This window comes from Hippopotamus amphibius, chromosome 8 (genome assembly GCF_030028045.1).
Source record: "Hippopotamus amphibius kiboko isolate mHipAmp2 chromosome 8, mHipAmp2.hap2, whole genome shotgun sequence".
NCBI lineage: Eukaryota > Metazoa > Chordata > Mammalia > Artiodactyla > Hippopotamidae > Hippopotamus > Hippopotamus amphibius.
This window is the reverse complement of record NC_080193.1, coordinates 146,770,313-146,792,918: the sequence shown is the minus strand read 5'-3', so window position 1 is coordinate 146,792,918 and position 22,606 is coordinate 146,770,313. Positions and strand designations below refer to the sequence as shown.

Sequence of the window (22,606 nt, the reverse complement as noted above, 5' to 3'; positions counted from 1 at the left end):
GTCCGAGGGTCTGTGCGACCCTCAACAGGGAGATGCTCAGAGATGCAGGTCAGAGTCGATTCTGGCAAAGATGTGAGTCAGGACTTGGATGTGACCTCACCCTCAGGCCTCCCCAGCAGGCGGTCACCTCTGAGCTCCTGGCGCCACCCCCCCCCCCCCCAATGCGGCTGCCCAGACTCTGTGACAGGCTCCAGGGCAGCGCTGCCCAGTAGGACTTTCTGTGACCCTGGAGCCGGGCTGCCCCTGGCGAGATGTGGCTACTGGTGTGGCACGTGCAGCCGAGGACATGACTTTTTAATTTCATTTTAACCAATTTAAAATCGAGCTGACACGCAGCCACACGTGGCAGGAGGGGCTCCACACTGGGCAGTGCAGCTCAAGCCCCGGAAGTAGCAGGAGCCCTGGGGACCCCGTGGTTTGGTCCTCATCTGCAGAAGGGAAAACCTGGGGTCCCGAGAGAAGACGAGGCCCTTGTCACATTCAGGGTGACTGTCGATGTAAGTTTTATAAAGAACGAGCCAACACAACGTGGGGTAAGAAAGGGAGGCAACACTGGAGTGGTCGCCAGGGCAGCTCTCTGCAGACAGTCCTCGCGGGGGGACTCAGGTGGGCTCGGACACGCCGGCGGCGCGGCACGGCGTGCGCAGGAGGCGGCCCCCACCCCTGGGCTGCAGCCGGCAAGGCCTGGCGCACGGCCGCTGCTCTTTAAGAGAGCGCTGGGGGTCATGGTACACCGGGCTGAGTCATCCTTTGCCTACAGGTTTGTTTTTTAATGTATAAAATAAAAAAAATTTGGCATCAACGGGTCTAAGAGACAACACAGCTCTGGGCTGACAGGCCTGAGGGCTCCCGGACACTCCAGACGCCTCGGGCTCAGGCTCCCAGACCCGCTGTTTCACCCCCCTCAGGCGGGCAGGGACCTCCCCCCGAGAGGAGGAAACGGAGACGGGTCGCAAGCAGCGCCACGTGCGGCACGAAGGCCGGCGACCGCTAACTGGGAACGCGGACTGGCAGGAGGCGGCAACGCCGGCGTCCAGGCGGCGAGCGGCACCGCACACGGCAGGGTTCACTCAGCGCCTTTTTATTGCCATTGGGTTTGTGACTGTTGATATAGTGATGACTGCCGGGAGGCTCTCGGAAGAGAGGGGCCAGGAGAGGAGCGAGGAGGTTCAGAACCTGACGAAGGTGGCGTCTATCTGCCGCACCGTGGGGAGGGCCAGCATGATCTTCCGCCGGTACTGGGGGTCCTTCTGCAGGGGGTTCCGCTCCAGGTACACCGTCTCCAGGCTCTTGGCACCCTTGAGCTCATCCAGGTCACTCCAGCAGTCCAGGAGGTTGTCGTTCATCTGGGGGGGACACGTACATCAGAGAAGCCTTCAGGACGCGACAGCACCCCCGTCCCCGGTCTCCCCACACAGGGCAGGAGGCCCCCACGCAGGAAACTGCAGACTGCCCCCTTTCGGGGTCTTCCATCACGGCACATCCTGGCTGGGCCGCGTCCCCACGACGGGCAAATCCGCGATCAGATCAGCAAAGGGAAGAGAGAGCAACACAACCCCACCCCCACCCTGTCTCCGGGCAAAGTGTTGCAGCCGGTTCGGCTGTATTTCCTACAAACCATCCAAGGCCTGACTGTGTGCCCTGATGACAACAGGGCCAGCAGACCAGAGGCTGCTCGCCGACACGCATGGTCGGCCCATGGGGGGCCTGGATGGCGAGCGCCCCCAGGAGGCCCACCGCCCGTCTCTGTGGTGGGAACGCTGCGGCACGGGGGCCCCGCCCTGGATGTGCCATGTCAGGAGGCCCCGCCCTGGATGTGCCACGTCAGGAGGCCCTGCCCTGGCTCTGCCAAGGCCCACTGGCGGGGAAGGGGGAACCTCCCCCTTTTCAAACCAGCATCAAGGCGAGGGCAAGAAGGACCTAAGCTGGAGCACCCCGTCACCCGTCTCGGTCCACACCTGTCGCGTGGATGTTGCGGCCCTTCTGCTGGGGCTCCGGGAGACCAGCCATCCGGATGGTTTCTTTCAATTTCCAAAGAATATGACAGACGGATAAGTGAACACAGGCAAGAGCACTGCCTTTGTGAACGCGAGATGTGCCGGCCGTGCAGGGCGAGGGGCGGGGGTCGGACGACGCCCGCGGGGACCTCCCTGCCACGGCCCCGGCAGTGCTGCGCTGGCGAACGCCCAGCACCCAGCTCCCAGAAAAGCAGAAAAGCCCTAATGTGTCATGTCCGCCAGTTTCCGTGGCTGATTCCCTGCAGACCGTGGCACTAGGCAGAGAGGCAGACGGCGGGCTCCAGGGCACAGCCGCCCGTGAGATGTGACAGGGGACGGGACTGGGCGGGCGGGGCAGCTGCTGCGAGGGTGTGCCCCCACCTGCTGCTCTGGCCCCCTTGCTCTGGCCACACCGGGTTCTAGAAATCGTGCTTCATGAGACCCAGGCCCGGGGCCACCACGCACATGGTGGGAGGGGCAGACCTGTGCCCTACGAACCTGCGAGGGCACAAGTGGGGTGGCCGAGGCTACAGGACTACAGCCCCACTCAGAGAAGGTATGAGGTCTGTCCACGCACGGAAGGGGAAGAAGCGGAGACCCCTGAGGGTCCCACCCACGGCCACTTGGTGGGGACGCCACAGAGGGTTCGCGCACGGACGGGGCACTGGATTAAGTCTCTTGAGACAACGGCCCAACTTCACTGCAGCACCGGGGTCTCCAGGGAGGGAGAGGACGACGGCCGCCGGGTACAGCAAGCACGCGTCGCAGAGTGACGGGGGGCGGGGGCTCCTCAGGGGCACGGCCAGAGCAGCCTGGAGGTGGTCGTGAGGGCCGAGAGACCGCGACCCACCTCTAGGTCCGGGGACACGTTAGTAAACGGTGGCAGAAAACCTAGGGCTGGTTTCTCATGACGGCGTTTCCTTGAACACAGGTCACGTTTTCCTGTGGCCCATCTAGTGATTTTGGATTAACTCTGGACATCGCAGCTGACGTGAGGCAGAGACAGTGACAGGCTTGGTTCCACACGTATTCAGGCGGGTCTGCGAGAAGTCGGGCCCCTCTGACTTGCTAGGAACCAACGTCCAAGCTCTGCCTCCTCTGGCGAGACGGCTAACCCTGCTCTCGGCTTCCTCAGTGCGGGCCTGGAGGGGTCGTGCCTGAGCCTGTGGTCGTTCCCCTAAGGCCTGGCATGTTTGGTGTCCAGCTAGATGCCAAGGCTGCTGGTGCGACCTCCCCCCGCTCTCCCCAGCAGAGCTAGTGGCTGAGCCTCGAGTGGGGTGGTTTTGTGCCCAGACTGCCCAGCTCTGAGCCACAGAGGGACAGGACACCCCCATGTGGACTTCCAGGGCCCTTTTCTGCAGCTGTCCCCTCTCTCCAGTGCCTTGTCCTAAAGAGTCCAGTGGCCATGAACTTGATCTCTGCTTCTTCAGCTCCACGGAACTGCCGTGTGCTGCTCAGGAAGCTGGTCCCAGGCAGAGCAGGGCAGCCCTGGGTTCCCTGTGCCATCCCTGTGCTCGGGACCTGCACCTGGCGTGCCCGCTGTGTGCTGCCCGGACACAGCAGCCTCGGACCTTTGTGTCTGTTCACGGCAGGAGGGCTAGTCTGGTACCAGGTTCACTGTCACAGCCAGACTGTTTAATAACACGGAACAGTACGAATCTCCCAGAGGGTACACGATGCAGGGTTTCTCAGGCTCGCCTGATTAAGGAGCCCCGTTTTGACAGAACTTCATGTGGGCCTAGTGTGCCGCCTGCCTTGGGAAATCCAGATCTCCAAGACTCAGAGGCTGGTCCCCGCGGAGGGCCTGAAGCCTGCTCCTGAGCGCGGAGTCACAAGGGACCTGACACTCGGAGCAGGACTCACGGGCGCCTCCACTGCCAGGCAGCGGCGCTCCTCCGGGGTAAAGCCTTACACAGCGTTCCACGCAGTGTTAGTCCGCCGCACGCCCCTTGCACGCCGTGCACTGCGCATGTGGCCAATGCAAAGTGTGCAAAGTCGGAGCTGCAGGAAGGCAATACTCCCCGTGGCTGCGGCTGCGGCTGGTCGGTTAATCGAAAGAAGCTGCTACAGCAGAGAATCACCAAAAAGACGCATGTGCCTTAAACATGCACACAGTACATTCATTCAGTAGAGGAAGCAACGTTGCACAGTTCAGAAGTAAGACCTTTCTGCGGCAGAACCTATTCAGAAACCTCCTCCTCCTCACTGGGGGCCGGTGCTCCAGCAGAGCTGCCACCCCCTCCTCTTCCTTCTCGACGGAGTTGTTTGTGCCCGAGACACTGCGTGCTTCCTGTGTCACACGCTGCCGCTTTCCAATGCCGCTGTCCCCTTCATCCACGGTGGCACACGTCCTATCTTCCTAAGCCCAGACCTATAATCTAGGACGCTCCCCGGTGCAGGCAGCCCCAGGGCCGTTCTCTCTCAGATGGATCGCACATGTGGACCTGGGAGTTTCAGTCACCACCAACAGCACATGGTAAAGCATGTCCTGACACAGGTAACTTTCAGAGATTCTCATCTTTGTATTTTTCCGAAATGGAACTCAGAACCTTTCCTTTCACCTGTATATTCTCCAGAGAAACTCCAGAATCTCTGGCAGCCTCATCGAGGGAAAAAAATGACATTTCTGTCTCTTTTTTTAAGTTCTTCAATCACCACTGAGAGGTAAAGAAGCAGGGTGTGGGGTGTGGCCCTCCAGATATGCCTGTCTTCTTAAACAGTCTCCCCAGAAGGTACAAGTTTTAGTTTCTTCCAATCTAGAATGTGTCCCACCTCCTTCTCGCATTTTTTTTCCTGTTAAATGAAGCCGACCTTTAAAGAGACCCAGCGGCTCGTCGTGCAGAAGGGCCCTCGTTCTTCCAGCCCCCACTCCCCGACAACTGCAGGTTAGGCGACACACTTGCTCAGATCACACTAAACATTCTTGGGGAGCACACTTGAGCGATGAAGGACATCGGGGGACACGTGGCATGAGGGTGTCCCTCTATCGGGGATGATGTTTGATCCTGTGCACGTGCTGGGACCCCCAGGTGACTCTGGGGAGCACGCTTCCCCTTTGCAGTCAGCAAATTCTTGGCAGGGTACTACCTGGCACACGTGCGAACACCCTGCGCGTCCACGGTCTCAGCGCCTGGTGATGGTCCTGCCTGAATCCCAGCCTGGAATTCTGCTACAGAACATCACCCTGGCTGGCCTTCCCAGCAGACTGTCTCCTGGTTTTCCAGACCCGAAGTTCACAGGAGGTATGCATCTCCATGGCAATGGCTTTTGGGGGTGGATATTTATATAGAATATTTACGTTTACGCCCCCTCAAATTCAATAACATTTTAAACAAAACTGAGATGTGGGAGAATTCATTCTCAAGATACATTTTTTACACAACAAAATCACTTCAATGAAGGGGATGTGTCCTTGTATGTTGCTGGCATCCAAGGAGGTGTCTGCTACTTCAAGAGAGAGCAACAGAGAGCCCCCAAGACACAAGGCAGTCGGCTCACAGCCCCGTCACGGGGTGGACCCTGCCCCTCCTGCCGTGCTCTGTCAGCTGGAGACGAGTCACCAAGCCTCACACATTCACCGGGAAGGGGGCACACGGCGTGAATGCCAGCGCCTCGCGGGGGTGGGGGGCACACCAGCACCACGTGGTGGGCCATGTTCTGCTTCTTCGCCCGGCCCCAGGCCTCCGCCTCTGGACCCCTTTTGCTGGCTGTGCGGTTTCTGTGTGCTTCCCTGGCCTCTGCAGAGCCAGAGCCCTCCGCTCCAGTCCAGCCAGCTCACCCCCAGCTGCACCTCCTCCGGGGGTGGGCTGCACACCAGACTCCGGTTCAGGGTGGCTCACGCGTCTCTCCAGCCTTTCAAAGGCTGGTTCTGGTCTTCCCAGACTTGCCCTGGCATCACATCCTGACAAGAGCCAAGACCCAGTGCTATTCCTAAGAGGCAAGGGACACAGTCACAGCAGGCCACCTGTGCTCCAGGGAAAGCCGACATTTTAAGATGAGGAAAGGAACACACACAGGACGTAAGCCAGGTCAGCAGGCGGCTGGACAGGGATGAGGCGTGCCCTGGCACAGCACGGACCTTGGATCAGACTGAGCACGGCACGACATGCTCCCTGCACACGGCAGTCACTGGGTGGAACATGCGATGGCCCCTGCAGGGGCCACGACAGGCGACAAACACGCTTCAGGACACCTGCGTGGAGCCCCCTCAGAGGAGTCTGAGAACATCTCACGCCCTGTCTCTCTTTCTATGGCTTGGTGACACTGCTCCCCAGACAATACCGTCACCCGGAGGCAACAGAAGCCCACGCGACGCCTCCTTCCGTGGTGCTGGGACACACGTGGGCTGGGTGCGGGGCCCCGGGGCTGGTCGGGACGCCCTTTAGTCACGTGGCAATCCTCGGGGTCTAACTGTGTACCGTGCAGGGCTTCTCACACTTTCATGTGAACGGCAATCACCCAGAATCTTCTTCAAAGGCCTATTCTGGTTTGGTCCACATCTGAGGTGTGGTGGGGCCTGAGATCCCGCGTCTTTAACAAGCTCTCGGGTGACGCCAATGCTGTGAAGTCGTGGACAGTGTGGGGACCAGAGTCCCACAGCTCTGCCTGCAATCCCATTCCATGCCACGGCCTCTGGGCTGGCGCACACGCCGCCTCACGAGCAGGACCAGTTCGGCGAAGCGCCACAGGCCCTGTGTGCATTAAACTTACCCAGAACTCCTGCAGCTCTGTTAGATGGCTGATATTTTCGATCTTTTTGATTCTATTTGAAGCGACATCCAACATTGTGAGTTTGTTCTAAAACAAGGAAACAAAAATCTTCCTGGATTATCTCAGTTCAACAATGACCACGCGACCACGCACACAGCGCAGACACCGAGCTCGGAGCCGCGAGGCGAGCTGCTCTCTCGCCCCCATGGGACAGGAGTGTGCCCGCAGGGGTGCGGCCCTGCCCACCTCCTGCAGCCCACCTGGGCCTGCCTCACCGGGCTCTCATCACTGGGATCTGAAACTGGTTCCGTCAGATGCCAAGCCCCAGCTCCTAGACTCTGGTGCATAAGCACCCCCATGAGATGCCTGTCCCGAGAAGAGCAGGTAACACCTGCCTACAGGCAGAGAGGCTGGGGCTCCAGGAGGCTATGCGGGGCTCTGGAGTTGCAGCAGCAACTACTGAGTGCTCATCCCAAGGAAACGGACAATTCCAAGTGACCCTTAAAACAGTATTTTCCTTCATTTAGGGATGAGGAACCTGGGGCTTGGCGAGGGCAGGAAACCGCCAGGTCCCACGTCGCCCCTGCTCCTAGAAGGGGCCCTGCTTTCAGCACAGGAGGAAGGGCAGAAAGGAACACCTCGGCACTGAGGGACAGGGGTGGACACGGGACTGGAATGTGCAGTTGACGTAAGAGAGGAAGGAGGATGCTCGGTCCCGCGGGGGGACAGCGTCTGGGGCTTGCGGGCTGCGAGGCAGGAGACAGCGTTGTGTTTAGCCCATGTGTGCCGACCCTCTAGACCAGACACACCAGCAGATACCTCCTTTCCAACACACGTCAGCCAAGCCTGAGGATTTTTCCTTTAAAGTTCAAAGAGTTTCAAGATTTAAAAGAATCAGACTGTAGTGAAAATGAAACCTTTTAAAGCTTGCACTGCTTGCTGAACTGGCAAGATTTTCTAAAATCACGTTGGTTGACAGCCCTTGACAGTTCATTCCTTCCTCTCTGCTCATTTCTGATTGAGGGTCACCCTTCTTTTATTTTCTATTGTGTTTCTGGGATTCTGACTCCAAATCTCCCCAGGTTTTAAGGGAGTTTAAAAATGTCTCAATAAAATAAAAATACCCCCCCGCCCCGCCACGAGCAGGCAGCTGGCAGCTCTGCTGACTTATAGGCGCTCCGGCCCTGACCTCTGACTCCTCGAACACTGGGTGCTACGTCCTGTGCGATCCGGGCAGATACGGGGCCAGAAGTTCCTCCTGCTGGCTTCTGTTGGGCCCATGGCATCCTGCCTGTGGGGCTTGGGGACTTCTGGAGCACACAGGGACTCAGGAGAACACTGCAGAAGGGGGCACCGTGGGCAGCAGGGCGGGACCTGGGCAGGCCGGCTGCCCCCTGCTCTGCGGTGCTGGGCGCTGTGGGGTATGTGGGCACAGCAGGTGGCCAAACTAAAGTGTCTGTGCCCCGCGGCAGGATGTGACCCCCATGCAGCCCCAGTGCAAGGGCTCAGCACCAGGGGCGTCCGGCTGCCAGAACGGGCCCCGAACCTCCAAGCACAAGGATGCCGGCCACAGCCAACACCGCCTCACGGTGCTCTGGGGGGGGCTGCACGGTGCTCTGAAAGCTCCTTCAAAAGCAAACCAGGACTTCTTAGGTGGCGCAGTGGTAAAGAATCTGCCTGCCAATGCAGGGGACACGGGTTCGAGCCCTGCCCTGGGAAGATTCCACATGCCACGGAGCAACTAAGCCTGTGCGCCTAAAAAAAAAAAAAAAAAAAAGCAAACCAGTACGAGCTGCTTAGGAAAGAACGGAAGGGGCAGGGCGAGGAGGGAAAGCCCAGCAGAAGTTACGGCAGCCACCGCCACACCACCCGGCCAGACCCACGGAAGGAGCCCAGCACGTGGGGGTGGCGGCAGAGGCGGCACCCGTGGCGCGGTTGCTGCGGTGTGAGATGGCGGACATGCTGCTTGCGAAAATAACTCACTACCACAAAAATAAATCCCAGGGAAGTTAGGAGACACAGCTTGGAAGAAAACACAGGTGACTATCTGAGCTCTGGCTGAACGACGGTCTCAGAGGAAAGCCTGTCCCGTCCGAGGATGAGGGTCTTATAGCAACATAACCGCCTTTAATGCCCCAACCGCTTTTTCTTCCTGTTTCGTTGCAGAGGCCCAGAAAGCGGCGATGCTGACCCCAGACAGAAGCTCAGCACTCCCACTGGACAATCCTAAATCCCTGCCCTGCCCAGTCTGCCTGGGGTCCTGCTGCTCATGGGGGCCACGCGGCCACCGCACCCTCGCCTGCGTGGACGCCCTGGCTGATGTGGGGACGCAGAGCAGGAGGGGACACTGCCAGCTCCAGGCCCGTGTCCCCCGTACACAGTCCCACCTCTCAGAACTTGGCCTCACCCTCCCAGTCTGCACCGCCCGAGCGTGCGCTCAGTCGAAACAGCAGCTCTGTGAACTCTCAATCTGGCTGGAAGGCAGGCTGAGGGGACCAGACAGACTCACTGTAGGCAAACTCTAGCTTTTCCAAAATTTCGTATGTAGATGTTGGTGAAATGAAATTCAGAATGTGGGTTCCCCCAAAATGTTACTAATGGTGACTAGGCCCAGGGGCTGAGGCCCAAAGGCCAAAGAAGCTTTTAAGAAGATTGAAATACCGTGTTTACAACAACGGAACGGACCAGTCTGGTTACACATGCTGGCAATTAAACAAAACAGGAAACAAAAACCCAGTAAAAGTGAATGAGTAAAAGTATTTTATTTGTCTTGAATACTGCTCTGAGGAAAAGCAGGTTTGCCTGCAGGCAGCTAAGGAGGGCAGGGGCCTCCTGGGGGCTCAGGGCCAGCACTGCCCCTCCCTGCCCAGGGCCCCTAAGGCTGTCCTGTGCCGGGTGGGCAGGACAGGCGGGGAGGGAGGGGGAGCGGGGGGGGCAGGCCCACCCAGGGCCGGTGAGGAGTCGGAGGGAGGGAGGGAGGAAGGACCGTGCAGGACCGGGGCCAGAGGGCGCTGGTGGCCCCGCGGGCTGGGAAGTGGGGCCAAGACAGCTGTGGGCCAGGAAGTCAGTGGCCGAAAGTGGGAAGAAAGGGCAGCTGCTGACGCCCACGAGCCCCTGTGGGACAGGGACATCTAGGAGCAGCCAGGATTTACCTCATTCTTAAAATTTAAGTTAAAAGTTTTTCTTGGCCGTGCTACGCGACACGTGGGTATTCGCTCTTCGACCAGGGATTGAACCCGCGCTCCCCGCAGTGGGAACGCAGTCTCAACCCCTGGACCGCCAGGGAAGGCCCTAGAGTTTGCTTTTTCACAACCTTTCCCGATGCCTACAGGGCTGTATCGTGAATCCACCCCCTCGACACGCAGCTCAGCTGAGAGCCCAGTCAGGCGAGAGCGGAGATCACGTGTGTGTGTGTCTCCCAGTGAGAGGAGGGATGGAAAGGTCACGACACACCTCCAGAGGCAGCAAGTCTACTCAAGAGCAGCCCGGAGGCCGGCGTGTGCAGCCCTCGCACCGGGTACCCCACGCCCCCACTGCCCCACAGACGGCCGGTGGTCTTACGTTGTTGTCCAGGCCCTCGATGACTTCGATGCCGTTGTGGCTGAGATACAGCTCCCGCAGGTTCACCAGGTTCTGCAGGCCCTCGATCTTGGTCAGCCGGTTGCTCTGCAAGAGGAAACATCAGAATGGCGTGGACAGCGTGTATCCAAGTGGCTTCTGCAGAGCAGGACTGCTTACTGTGGGGACTCCTAACAACAGGGCCTCTGGACGAAACTGCCAGAACGGGGAGTGCACAGTCTGCTGCACGGGGCTCAAACTCACACATAGGGTTTATCTACTTGGGGAAGGTCTACCTCAATAAATCTAGGAACCCAAAAACCCCAAAACCACAGAATGTTTTAAAATAAATTAGTTCTCATTTCTTTCAGCATCTATTATAACTCAAATTAAAGCACAACGCCCTCTTCTTAAAGTCTGTAGAACACCTGCTTTCCAAAAGGCATATGTGGTTTTGCAGGACCTGCCACCCTGAGGTCCTGTCCCCAGAGCACCCCATCACATCCCGCCTCAAGGGCCTGACGCCACTGGTTTGCTTCTGACTAGGAGGAACGGGAGCCAAGGCGCATGTGGGTGCTCCCCAGCCCCACAGAGGCTGCACACCTTCTGCACGGACACGGGGCCTGCGACGTAGAGGATTTCGGAAGGAGCTCCACCTTCCAAAGAGCCCCTCTGGCTAAAAACCACCTCGGGGTTTTATTAGGAGAAGGAGCGAGAGGCTTAGAAGATGAAATCTCAGTTGAACGTGTGTCACATGTCTAAGGTCTATGAAGCGTAATGTGTCACTCGCTCACTGACAGAGAAACAAAGTGCGGATGAAAGTCCCAGCCCTGGGCCCGCAGGACGTGGCGGGGGCGGGGAAGGGAGGCGGTCCGTACCTGCATGCTGAGGACGGTCAGGTTGGCGAGCGCGTCCAGGTTCTGAAGCTTCGTGATCTTGTTTTTCCCCAAAAACAAACTCTCCAGGTTGGTTAACGTGTCAATATTTTCAATTGCCTGTGAAAGTCAGGACAGGGCAGCACTCAGCTACCGAGGCCCGGCAGGTACTTCTCCACTCTGGGAAATCTCCCACGCAACCTCCCTTCAGAGTCCAGTATGAGAAAAACAGAAAAGGTAGGGGTGGTGGGGGCGTCCAGGCCTCCTCTCCTGGGCTCCCTCCCAGCCCTCAAGTCTGCACAGAGGCATGGGGTTCTTGGGGACACAGTCTGAAAACCCACAGACAAGCGGACTTCTTAGGTTCCCCCAGTTCTAAAATTCCGAGTTGACACATTATTACATGATTCTATGTAGGGCTTGTTAAAATGGGTTCCACAGGAGACAGAGCTGGGAGCTCTGGCCTTGGGGTGCCCCGCAGATCCCCGGCCTGGTTCTGCCCTCTCCCCGTTGCCGCGGCCTCCTTCCTGGCTTCTCCTTGCTCCGCGCCCCGCTCTGTCTTTCAACTGGAAATCCACCGCCCCAGCGCCTCGTGCAGCAGCCGCTGGAATGAACGCCCACTGACCAGGCCTCAGTCTGCCCCCCACTCTGAGTTCACTGCTCTCCCAGAACAGGGTAACTATTGGCTTGTCCAGTGGACACCAAATAACCAGGCTAAGTGCCCAGGAACACAGCGGGGCCTCCAGCAGTGTAGCCCGAGCATTGTGTCGGGTCCTTCGCAGCAGGACGTGGCAGGGGGGGCCGTCTACGAGGACGAGGGTTCAGACGGAGGGCCTCCTTCACTGCTCCAGCTGCATCAATCTGTGACGGGCCACCTTTCCCCCGGAACATTCCAGAGAGAGACACTTGACAACATGCTGGTGTCTGGGCCGCTCTCCAGTTTTCAACGTGCTGCTCTGCTATCTTCAGCCATATCATTTCCCCCCCGCCCCGTCACGAGAGGCCCTCTGCCAGAACCACTCTCCTTGGTTTGCATCCCGTCCAGCTCACGAGGGCCAACCTGGGCTGACCAGTGTGCTAGAAGCTTCCAAAAGCTGGACGGAGGGGCACTTTGGACATGGAGGGAGGGGAAGCAGCACTCGGAAACCCGTCCCCAGCCACTCAGCGGGGGAGGACGGGCCGACCGGGCACCAAGCTGCGCTCCTTCACACAGCCTGGTGTCGGGCGAGTCACCTGCAAGCCTCCCCTCTGCTGCGCGTGGGACTTTCACTCTGAGAGGTTCGCCGGAAAACACAACCAGCAGCACGTTCAAAAGCAAAGCGTTTGGGGCTGACCAGGGCACCTCGCGCAGAACGTACTGGGAGGATTTGCTAAGAGTGACGTCACGATCTGAACGGGGAGCAAGGCAACTCCACATGGAGAAAAAGGCTACACCACGGCGCCGGGGCACACGCTCTAACACTGCCCTCCAGTCGGCACATCTTAACGGAAACCACAGCCAACCACCCCCCGCCCCCACGCCACCCTGCCCCGCACCTACCCGGATGCGGTTGGACCCCAGCTCCAGCATCTGCAGTTGATGTAAGCTGCCTATGTTCTCAATTTTATTGATTTTATTGTTGACCAAGAAGAGTTTTTTCAGTCGTGTCAACTTATCAATTCCTTCAATGTTTCTCAATAGATTAAAAGAAATATCTAGAATCCTGGGAACAAGCAAAACATTTATTTTTTAATGAGCACAGGTCACACAGACCTCAGAATGTAACTAACTCAGAGGCGGCATCCCCACCCAGAGGACCATGCCTCACCCGGGGGCAGGGGCATCTCTGGCTGCCCAGGAAGGTCTGGGGAGAGCTGGGGGGGTGGGGGAGCCTACAGGGCCCCCAGGGTCTGCTGCCCAGGCTCACAGGACGGTGTTGGGGCAGAAACCATGTCATGCCTGAACACACCAGCCACAAGCCTCCAGTGAAAGGTTTGATTCGCAGGCTGGGACTGTGGGCGAGCCCACGACGCGGGGGGCCGGAGGCCGGGCAGGACCCTGGGGCAGAGGTGGGGCACAGGCTGGTTCTGGGGGGCTGAAGGGGTCCCCCCGTTGTCTCCCTGGGTCTCGTGACTCACTCCAGCTCTGTCAGCGCCTCCAGGTTCTCAATCTTCTTGATTTGGTTGTCGTAAAGATCCAGCTCTCGAAGACTCTGTAGCTCCTCTAGATTCTCAATGCATTTAATTAAATTCTGACGGAGGCAGAGAGTCTGGGGGAAGAAAAAGGGCAGCCGACATAGGCAACAGGGAGGCCGAAAGTGCCCGCTGTTCCAGGACACAGGACAGGCCTTCCAGGTACGAGGATGCAGCTTTCCTTCTCCTGTTTCCTAGAAAGGTGCTGCCCTGGGAGGGGAGGGGCAGACGCCTGAGGGAAGGCTGGAGGCAGGCCCCACACGGAGCAGAGGGAGGCACCAGGCGGTGGGGGGCGGGGAGGGGTGCTGTTGCCCAGCAGAGGCAGCCCTTAGTGGCTCAACCCTGAACAACAGACTGGACTGACGCGGGTGAAGCACTGCACAGGCTGGGGTGTGTGTGGTCGCAGCAGGCTCCCACCCGAGGCACTGCAGCAGCCCACGTCCGAGCCACCACCCAGCCTGGCGTGAGCCACCCCGCCTGCCGTCCAACCTCTAAACCCTGCCAGGCTCAGGATGAAAGGTGCCCGATGGCAGTTCCTGGTGCAGCCTGGCACCTTCGCAAGGACTGTCACTTTCGAGGAACTGATTTTGTTCTGGGTTTATCTATGTCCTTCAGGCGGGACGGGCTCTGGGGTGTCAGAGCCGTCTGCCGTGCAAGGACCGAGTTCCTCTCACCTTCACTTTCTTCAGCACCTCAAATCCTTCAATTTTTCCAATGCGGTAATGATTCAAATCAACATCCTGGAACAAAGACAAAACCCAGCTCAGCCGCAGGCCGGCGCTGAAGATGCGCTTCCTTGAGCAGGGGCCATGAGGCGGCCGCAAGGAGGGCGGAGGCGAGTCGGGAGCAGCACCCAGGGGAGCCTGCGCAGACGGTGGCGGGCACCCGGGGCGAGCGGCAGGACGCGCCTCGGTTTAGCGAAGATGGGCGGGGCGGGGCGAGACGGAAAACTGACCCTCCAAACAACTGGTACCTGAGGCCTACCCCTGCCCCTCCGCTCCCCTAGCACAGAGCACACGCCCGCGCTCGGAGTCCCCGCGCTGGGTCACGTCACCACTGGTGGCCGGCTGTTGGCCACCACGCACAGCGGCAGCCTCCGCACGCCCGGCGTGGCTAATGCAGGCTGCTGCTCGGATGCCACCACCCACAGCGTGACCATCTGACCCAGAGACTTTATGGGGCACAGGCGTTACCCTGCCGCACAGTCCTCTGTGCTCACATAGACACGGGAGGTCAATCACTGGTATTAAAACCAGTAAGAACACAGGGATGCTGACCCAACTGAGGCAGGCTCGGACAGCTCCTTCTAAGGAAATCACGTACTAATCTGGCAACTTCGTAAGAGACACCCTGATGGTCAGAGTGCTCCGTCACCATGCTCCCGAGGCTGGGCTGAGCCGGCGGCTTTACCTCTGCATCTCTGTCCAGGTTAATGGTTTCCATATCCACAGGCAGCTCTTGTCCTTCTGAAAAAACAAGGAGAGAAAAGCCCACTCAGAGCCCCCAGGCTCCATGACGACACCGCCCCGGCGCCGGGGAGCCAGGTCGGGCTGCCTGGAGCAGAGCCATCTGGAACGCAGAGAAGAAACCAGCAGGCGACACCCGGAGGGTGGGGATGATGTGGCACAGCTAACACCTGCCTGACAATGGTCACCTTTCAAGTTTCTCAGTTTCCTGAACTCAGCTACTGGCAAAGGTCTCCAGACTTCCATCTGGGCCGCACAACTTCCCAAGAAAGGAAATGCAGTCCGAAGCTCTTGGCAGAAAAGGGGCAGGGTGGTGACCGAGCCTCAAGTGACCTCGGCCAGCGGCTGGGAAGCCACCCACTGCCACCTCCTGGTGACACAGGAGCTGAGTACCTGGTGGCAGCCTGCCTCCCACAGTCTTTCCCCTTGTCCGTGGCATTAAATCAGGTCATCTGAATACAGATCACACTGGGCACATCGGATGTTCCAGGACGTGCCTTTTATTGCTTTGGAAAGTGGCCTGGTATCTACAGACATGTCTCTCTGCAAAGAGCAAAACAAAACGAAGCTCAGCTCAACAGACAAGATCAAAGAGCCTCACTGAATAATTTAAATACACCTCATGCCAGGAAGGAAGGCCGGGGAGGCCATCTACCCTGGAGGGCGGGTCTCCTGGTCCAGGGATCGCGGCAGGGTCTAAACCGACTGCAGCAGCCTGTCTCCCCAGCCTGCGTGCACGAGGGTCTGCACGAGGCCACACGCTGGAACTGGACGGCACTTCTGTCAAGTCTCCTCTTGCTCCTGCAACTTGTGGTTGAAGAAACTGGGCTGCCTGCTTTGGAGAGCGGCTCCTCCTCGCTGAGTGTGGCTGAGTCTGGCTGAGTCTGGCCTGCGCCCCGGGGACTGCTTGTTACCTGCCTCCTACAGCTGCCTCTTCTGCTCCTGCAGCCGAGCAGGCGCGCAGCCCTAGGTGCACGCCCCCGGCGCCTCCCCAGCATGGACGGCATGTGGGCTGGACGGGGGGCCTCGGAGAGGCACACCTGACACAGGACCAGCCTGACAAAGACGTCCTGGCCCCACACTGGCTGAATTCTCTGGACTGCCTTTTCCATAACCATCAACGATGGCTAGTTAAAAAAAAACACGTCACTTACTCTAGTTCAGCCTTAGTTTTACAGAATGTCAGCCAACTCAAGAATTACATAAAAGGAGCTAGGCAGAACCAAGAAATATGCCCAAAGGACCCCCCCTCCAAAAGACAGCACAGCCAATGGCATGAATTCAGGAAGCTGCAACGAAAGATGCGCTACAACGAAGGCAGGGTGTCCAGGCCACTTGGTGTCCAAACCAGGACATGACACGTGGTCACAAGGCTTAAATGGTTCTGTTTGTAATACATCCAGCACAGGGCAGCACTCAGAATGTCAGCTTAACCTTTGAAATGAAGTTACCAGCCATCTTTCCGAACCTATCACGTATGTTTTAAGTTCTGAAACATAACTTACAGAAAATAAGTGAAAGGTAACAGTTGACATGTTTGAATTTGTTTTATTTGAATTTAAGGCCTGAATAAGTACATGCAGGAGCAAGTCCTGGTTTCTCTAAGGACTTACAAAAACGCACCTTCCCAGAGGACTTCTAACCAGCCGGAAGTCCGGGGGAAAGAACCCCAGATCTAGACGAGCCGGGGTCCAGCCCCGCTGCTCCACTCTGTAGCCGCGAGCCCCTGGGCAAGCTGCAGTGAGCCTTTGCTCACGAGCCAGGGGAGAGCCCACGACAGGGCTCCGTCAACGTGCCAGGCGCTCAGATGTGGGACAGGTGACACTCCCACCACTCGGCCTTCCTGTAACTAAGTCGGCAATGACAGCGTTCACCCATCACTCCTGTGTACTTATTCCACCCACGTCACTTCCAGAATATCAACTCTGAAGTTCCAAAGTAATGTGACTGGTACTTTTGTGGTAATCTCCTTTTCCCTTAAAATTAGGTTGCCATAGTTACCAATCATCTTCACTGGCAAAGAGCACGATGTTATTTTAAAAATCAGTTTTGTTTTTATTACCATAAAGGTAATGCATGATTATGAATACCTTAAATATCCATACACTGTATATAAATCTAGAAAATAGAGAAGGTGCAAGACCCTCTTAAACCTGCTGTTTCGAGATGACCCCCCCCCCACCAAAAACAGTTTGATGTGTTTTCTCTCTTAAGTAGGTACAACTACATACTAGTATTAACATTTTAAAAATAAAGATAGGATTTTAACATGCATGCTATTTGTAAAAAAAAAAAAATGCTTTTTCACCCAATAATATATCTTGGATATCTTTCTGTCTGTTCGTATGGTTTCTCTCACTCCTTTCAATGTAAATTGATTTTCTAAGCAAGCAAAGAAACAATGAAAGGCTTAGATCATGGTTTGGGAGGATGAAAAACCACCATTACAGGCTGAGAACTTACTTTTCTCATCTCTAAATTCATTCTGTTGCTGTTAATCACTAAAGCAATTTAGAAGCTGATCCTCAAGCCTTTACGTATGGTAGAGCAGGACGCAGTAATGACTTCTCTAAGATGAAATTAGTTTGCACTACTGTGTAGTCAGCCAAAATGTTTATTCCAACCTCACTCTCTCAACATGTGGTTAACGAAACAGTTTCCTGGTTCTGTTCCAGATGGTACATCAGTATCAGCATCATGAGTCGCTGTATCTACCTTCAGCGGAATCAGGAAAACCACCGTCCTGCCTGCAAGTGCCTTAAGTGTGCAGCTGGCTCACGGAGCACCTCGGAGGGCACCCTGCTCCCAGCACCCACGCCCATCAGCCCGGCCGCCGAGGGCCTCCAGAGTCAGCCAGTCCAACACCTGGGTGCCACCCCCGGGGGCCGATCACGTGCCCGCACCCAGCTCCCACTTAGTGAGTTTAAGGTTCTTAACTTGGCCTGGTACCTTCTGGGTCCTCTTCCCCCCGCTCCTCTCCATCCTTCAGGCTGTGCGCGCTGAGGTCTGCCACCATCCCGCTGCTCTGCTTCTTCCCTTCTTCATCGCCCGACTCTTCCGATTCCACCCTCCTGTCGACTGAACCCACACACATCCATGAGAACTCACACCCACCTTCGGGGACTCTCTGAGGAACACGTAACGGACTGACATCCAGTTGGAAGTCAAAAAGACTTCATTCAAAAACGTCTGTTGAATTCAGTTCAACAAACATTTGAGTGTTTTCCATGTATGTCCCAGGCACCATCTGAGGTATCCAGTCGAAGGGAGAACTGGGGGGTCTGGGAAGGGCCAGAGCAGGGAGGCCACAGGGGTACGAAGGTGAGTAACACTCTTCCTGCCCGCAAGGAACTCGTGAAGAATCACCAGGTGCTCTGGAAGGCCTGGGTGCTTGTGAGTAAATGCACTAATGCTACCACGCAATGAAGCGCCTCCTGCCTGGCTCCCTTCTGGCTGGATATCCACGTAGAGGGGACCACGTGACCCTCCCGCCACATACCTTCATCCATGCTCCACTATCCATTTGGCCAAGAAAACCAGCCCAGTTCACAGGCCCACGTTCTGAAAGAAATCAAGACTAACTCAAATCAGACTGTGGGCAGCGGGAAGCTCTAGAAAAAGGAGAAGACAGCCAGTAGTGCTAAACGCCCCCCGTAAGTCACTGACACTGAAAGTCAGGGCACCATGACACTAGCACAGAGTTCTGAAGGCCGGTAAATAAATGTTTTGTGAATTAACAAATCAGGCAATGATTAAATGTGGCAGACTGGTAAAAATTCTTCAGCAAGACTGTCAAATAATTTTCCTTTTTCCTAAGTTTTTTTTTCAATCTCCTTTGGAAGCCTATCTGGAAGACCTGGGGCACTAACGGATTCCTTGGGATCATCAACCACACTGAAAGTATTCTTTTTCTCTGACTACAGCTTATCTACAAAGGGGTGTGCTCTTTGACGGGAAGGAAGCTGTTTCATCTTTGCATCTCCTGTCGGGCCTAGCAAAGCAGCACCCAGGAAAGGACTGCTGGAAAAGTCCTGATGAAATCTACCTCTAAAAGCTCCAGAACCATTCCTTCTTCCCTGCCTTGGCAAGTGCCTTGGATCAGCTGATCACTACCTGTGGCCTGAGCTCCTACCTGGCCTCCTGACTGGTCTCTCAGTGGCTTGTCTGGCTGTTTAACCTATTCTCCATTGCTAGAGAATCTGATCTGATTCTAAAATCCAAATCTGATCTTAGACTCCAAAAATTTCTGGAATGCCAGACTCTTCCTGAGCTTGCATCTTGTTCCTACAGACACAGCTTTGGCACGTTATTCCCTTTTCTAAGCCTCAGTCTCCTGTCTGCAGAAGGAGCTAGCATAGTACATACATCTTAGAGTTGCTGCCAGGCACAAAAGCATGTACACAACACACATGTAGACATGCAATAAATTAGTTGTTACCAAGCACAGGGCTTTCTGTGGTCACTGCTAAGGGACAGCAAGTTCTACTGGGCGATGGTCTGCTGCAGCTGAGCCCAGGGTGGGAGGAGCTTAGCTACTGAAGGGCAGCCAAAGTGAAACTTGGGACTCACTGCTGAGGGACAGGGGCATGGAACAGCAATCAGCATGTAAGGTGACTGTGGGGCACTGGGGACAATGGACTCGCTCGAGGTATCAGCAGTGCGAATGGCAGAGGTACTGAAGATTTGGAGAAATCAAGCAAGTGGAAGCAGCAGTGCTTGTTGATTAAGTGGATGGGTGGGAGCCAGGGAGAAGGAACCACCTGGGTTTCCTACTTGGCATTTACCAAGACATGGAAACAGCTGAAGAGGAAGTGGGAGTAGGTGGGAGGCTGGGAAGAAAAGGGATAAGAGGAGGTGCTTCCCACCCTAAAAAGACCCAAAGGTCTCCAACTCCACGACCCTTCGCATGCTTCTCTCCTCCGCATGCTTCTCTCCTCCACTGAGGCCCTACACAACCTCCGCGGACAGCCTCACCGGGACTCCACCTCATTCGAGAGGACTGGCCCTTCTGGCTGAACGCTTGCTCCTCCCAACAGGTCACATTCTTTCACACCCCTGTGCCTTTGTGTGGTCTCCTTCACCTGAAACGACCTTTGCTCTTTCCCTCACCCTATCGCCAGCCTGGTTGATCTGCAGTTATCCGTCAAGGTTCGGCTGGCTTTGGCTGTGCAGCCATCACTCCTAAACACGCCAGCTCCCCCTCCGCTCCCCCTCCCTCCTCCTTCCCTAGCACTCGACACTGGAGCCTGCGGCTGCTCTTCTGGAGCCCCCCTGAAACCAGAGGACCCAAAAGCATACAAGCGCTCAAAGACATGACTGGCTCTCCAACTGGGGGTAAGTGTGTGTATGTAATTACGTGCATACAAACACGCTGACCGTTTTTTCCAACAAGGCAAAACAAGCGAAGTTAGTCTTTTTGGAACCATGATGGCTTTGCAAACAGGAACCCGTCGTTGCTACAACTCAACTCCTGGCGCCTGGTCACCCCTTGCCCACAACCCACTCGCTTTCGAGAGGACCCTCATCCACCCCCGCCACGCTCACCAGGGAGCCGGCTCGGGCGGGGCCCGGGAGCCCCGCGCCTGGTCTCCTCGTCAGCGGCCCAGGGACCGGCCTCGCGGCTCAGGCTCGCGGACTCGGTGCGAGGCGCCCACACGCCGGCGGCCGCGGGGCTGCGCGCCCACCGCGCTCTCAGTCCCCACCCGCGCGCCCGCCCCGCCGCTCGCCGAGGCCCTGGCTCCGGCACCTCCGGGGCCGCTACCGCCTCAGTCCGGGGTCCCGGGTCCGGAGTCCGGGGCCACCCCCGGCCTGCCGGCTGGCAGATGTCGCGGCGCGCGCGGAGAGCCCGGGCCGCCGCCGCAGGCGGGCCGTCCCGTTTATCCCGGGCAAGGCTGGTAGGGGCCGCCCCCCCTCCGCCCGCTGGGCCCTTCGGTCGCCGCCCCGCGGGGCCGCTCACCCTCCATCATCTCCTGCGACTGTTGCTGGCCCGCGCCGCGCTCCGCCGCCATGTTGGCTACTCTTCCCCTTTCCGGAATCGGTCGCCTCAGGCCCCTCAGCCAATCAGGGCCCCAAGCTCAGAGCCTTCCCAGCCAATGGGCTCTCACGCGCTTGCGCGGCCCCAGAGCCTCATGGGAGTTGTAGTCCATCCGCGAGGCCGCGGCGGCCCGCCGCCCCACCCCGCCGGCAGGTAGTTAGCGCCCTGGAGGCTGTGGAGGCGGGGAGCGGGCTGAGGGCGTGGACAGTCGGCGCCACACGCGCGGAGTCGAGCCTGCAGGCGGGCGGAGGCGGGCCTGGGAGCCGCTCTTGGCTGCTGGGCTGGCGGCTGGACGCGGCGGGCGGGCGCCTGCGTGGGGCTGCTAAGGGCGCGACCATCGAGCGCGTCCCCGGCCCCTCCGGGCCGCGGCGGCCGCGTCCGCACAGTGGGCCGGCGTCGTCCCGGCGTCGCCGCACGGCCCGAGCCCGTGCGAAGGGGCCGCCTCCGGGGACGCACCGCGCAGGGCAGCCGCGCCCGTTCCGGGCCGGGGCCTGTCCGCCGGCGGGCCCGCCCGCGGCGTCGGGAGAGTCGGTCGGGGCCCGGGACGCCCGCGCCCGGCCGCTGCCCGTCGGCCTTCGGCCCCGCGGGCCGCGAGGGAGCCGCCCTGCGCTGCCCGCCCTCAGGCGCAGGCCTCCGAGAGGCGAGCCCCGCGCCGCTCGCCCTCCTCAAGCGCGAGCACGGCGGAGACGGCTCCGCAGACCGCGCTGCCGGGGGCGCCGCCTCTTTTGGCCCCGCCGCGGCGCCGTAGCCGGACGCCGGCGCGCCCCTAGCAACCGTGAGCGCGGGAGCCTAGCGCGCCCCCGGGCTCGCGGGTCACCGCCCACAGGCCTCCGCGGGCAGCGCGCGCGGCCCTGCAGTCGGCGCCGCTCGCTCCTGCGTGGGCCGCTGGGGCTGGAGGCGCGCGGGTCCCTCCCGGAGGGCGATGCGCGCTCGGCGGGTGACTCTCTGCGGCCCCAGGTGAGCGACCTGCGCTGGCGGAGCCGGCCCCGTGCCGCCCGGCCGGGTGGTGCCCGCCTGCCGGCCTGCGCCCGCGCCGGTCCCTCAGCGCGCCCCGGGGGCTCGGCCTCGGCCTGGCGCCGGCGTGCGTCCTCGCCCCTGGAGGGGCTGCGGGCGCCGGGGGGCGGGGCCCGCGTCTGCCTGGGGCTCGCGGTGCCCGCACGTGGGAGCTTTCAGGAGACGTTTGTGCGCGAGCCCCGAGGGGCAGCGCCGCGTCCGTGCTTCGCGACGTCCCCAGTCCGCACTCGGGCCTTGGCTGTAACCTCGTCGCCAGGGTTTCTTTTCCTCGACGAGGGCAGTGGCCTTGGGATGCGGTCTTGATGCCTTTTATCTCCTGACCTGCCACATCTCGCCAAGTAAACCTGTGTCACTCCTACGCCTGCTTTCTCTTGCTTTAAGTTAAGACCTCATAATTTCCTTTTTTTAAAAAACTAATTATTTTATTGGCTGTGTTGGGTCTTTGCTGCTGCACACGGTTCTTCTCTAGTTGCGGCAAGTGGGGGCTACTCTTCCTTGTGGAGCACGGGCTTCTCATTGCGGTGGCCTCTCTCGTTGCAGAGCATGGGCTCCAGGTGCGTGAGCTTCATTGGTTGTGGCACATGGGCTCAATAGTTGTGGCTCACCGGCTCTAGAGCACAGGGTCAGTGGTTGTGGCGCACGGGCTTAGTTGTTCCGCGGCATGTGGTGTCTTCCTGGGGCAGGGATCGAACCCGTGTACCCTGCATTGGCAGGCAGATTCTCACCCACCGCGCCACCTAAGGGGAAGTCCAAGACCTCATAATTTCTTGCCTGGATGACGGT

General features: G+C 58.4%; 2 protein-coding genes across 9 annotated transcripts in view; one reads left to right on the top strand and one right to left on the bottom strand.

Annotated features, from left to right (window-relative positions):
- Nucleotides 1-1,065: 1,065 nt before the first annotated feature.
- On the bottom strand, nt 1,066-21,287 carry PPP1R7 (protein phosphatase 1 regulatory subunit 7). Of its 4 annotated transcripts, XM_057744435.1 has the most exons (11): nt 20,732-21,286; nt 18,275-18,336; nt 17,713-17,853; nt 14,720-14,775; nt 13,984-14,049; nt 13,256-13,386; nt 12,678-12,840; nt 11,144-11,260; nt 10,269-10,373; nt 6,708-6,794; nt 1,066-1,346 (listed from the first exon to the last, which is right to left on the bottom strand). In XM_057744435.1, the coding sequence occupies exons 2-11, from the start codon at nt 18,282-18,284 to the stop codon at nt 1,170-1,172; spliced, it is 1,053 nt and encodes a 350-aa protein (XP_057600418.1). In that variant the 5' UTR covers nt 18,285-18,336; nt 20,732-21,286; the 3' UTR covers nt 1,066-1,169. The 4 variants fall into 4 exon arrangements, with proteins under 4 accessions (XP_057600418.1, XP_057600416.1, XP_057600417.1 ...); XM_057744433.1 differs by lacking the exon at nt 18,275-18,336 and having other exon boundaries at nt 20,732-21,287; XM_057744434.1 differs by lacking the exon at nt 18,275-18,336 and having other exon boundaries at nt 17,725-17,853; nt 20,732-21,280.
- Nucleotides 21,288-21,630: 343 nt separating this feature from the next.
- Nucleotides 21,631-22,606, top strand: part of PASK (PAS domain containing serine/threonine kinase) — a 37,978-nt gene continuing 37,002 nt past the window's right edge. For 2 of the 5 annotated variants that reach the window (XM_057744428.1, XM_057744424.1), the window contains exon 1: nt 21,795-22,604. The gene's annotated coding sequence lies outside the window, so the exon portion shown is untranslated. Of the gene's footprint in view, nt 21,767-21,788; nt 22,605-22,606 lie in introns of those variants that run through there. The other 3 variants (XM_057744427.1, XM_057744426.1, XM_057744430.1) reach the window with 3 other exon arrangements.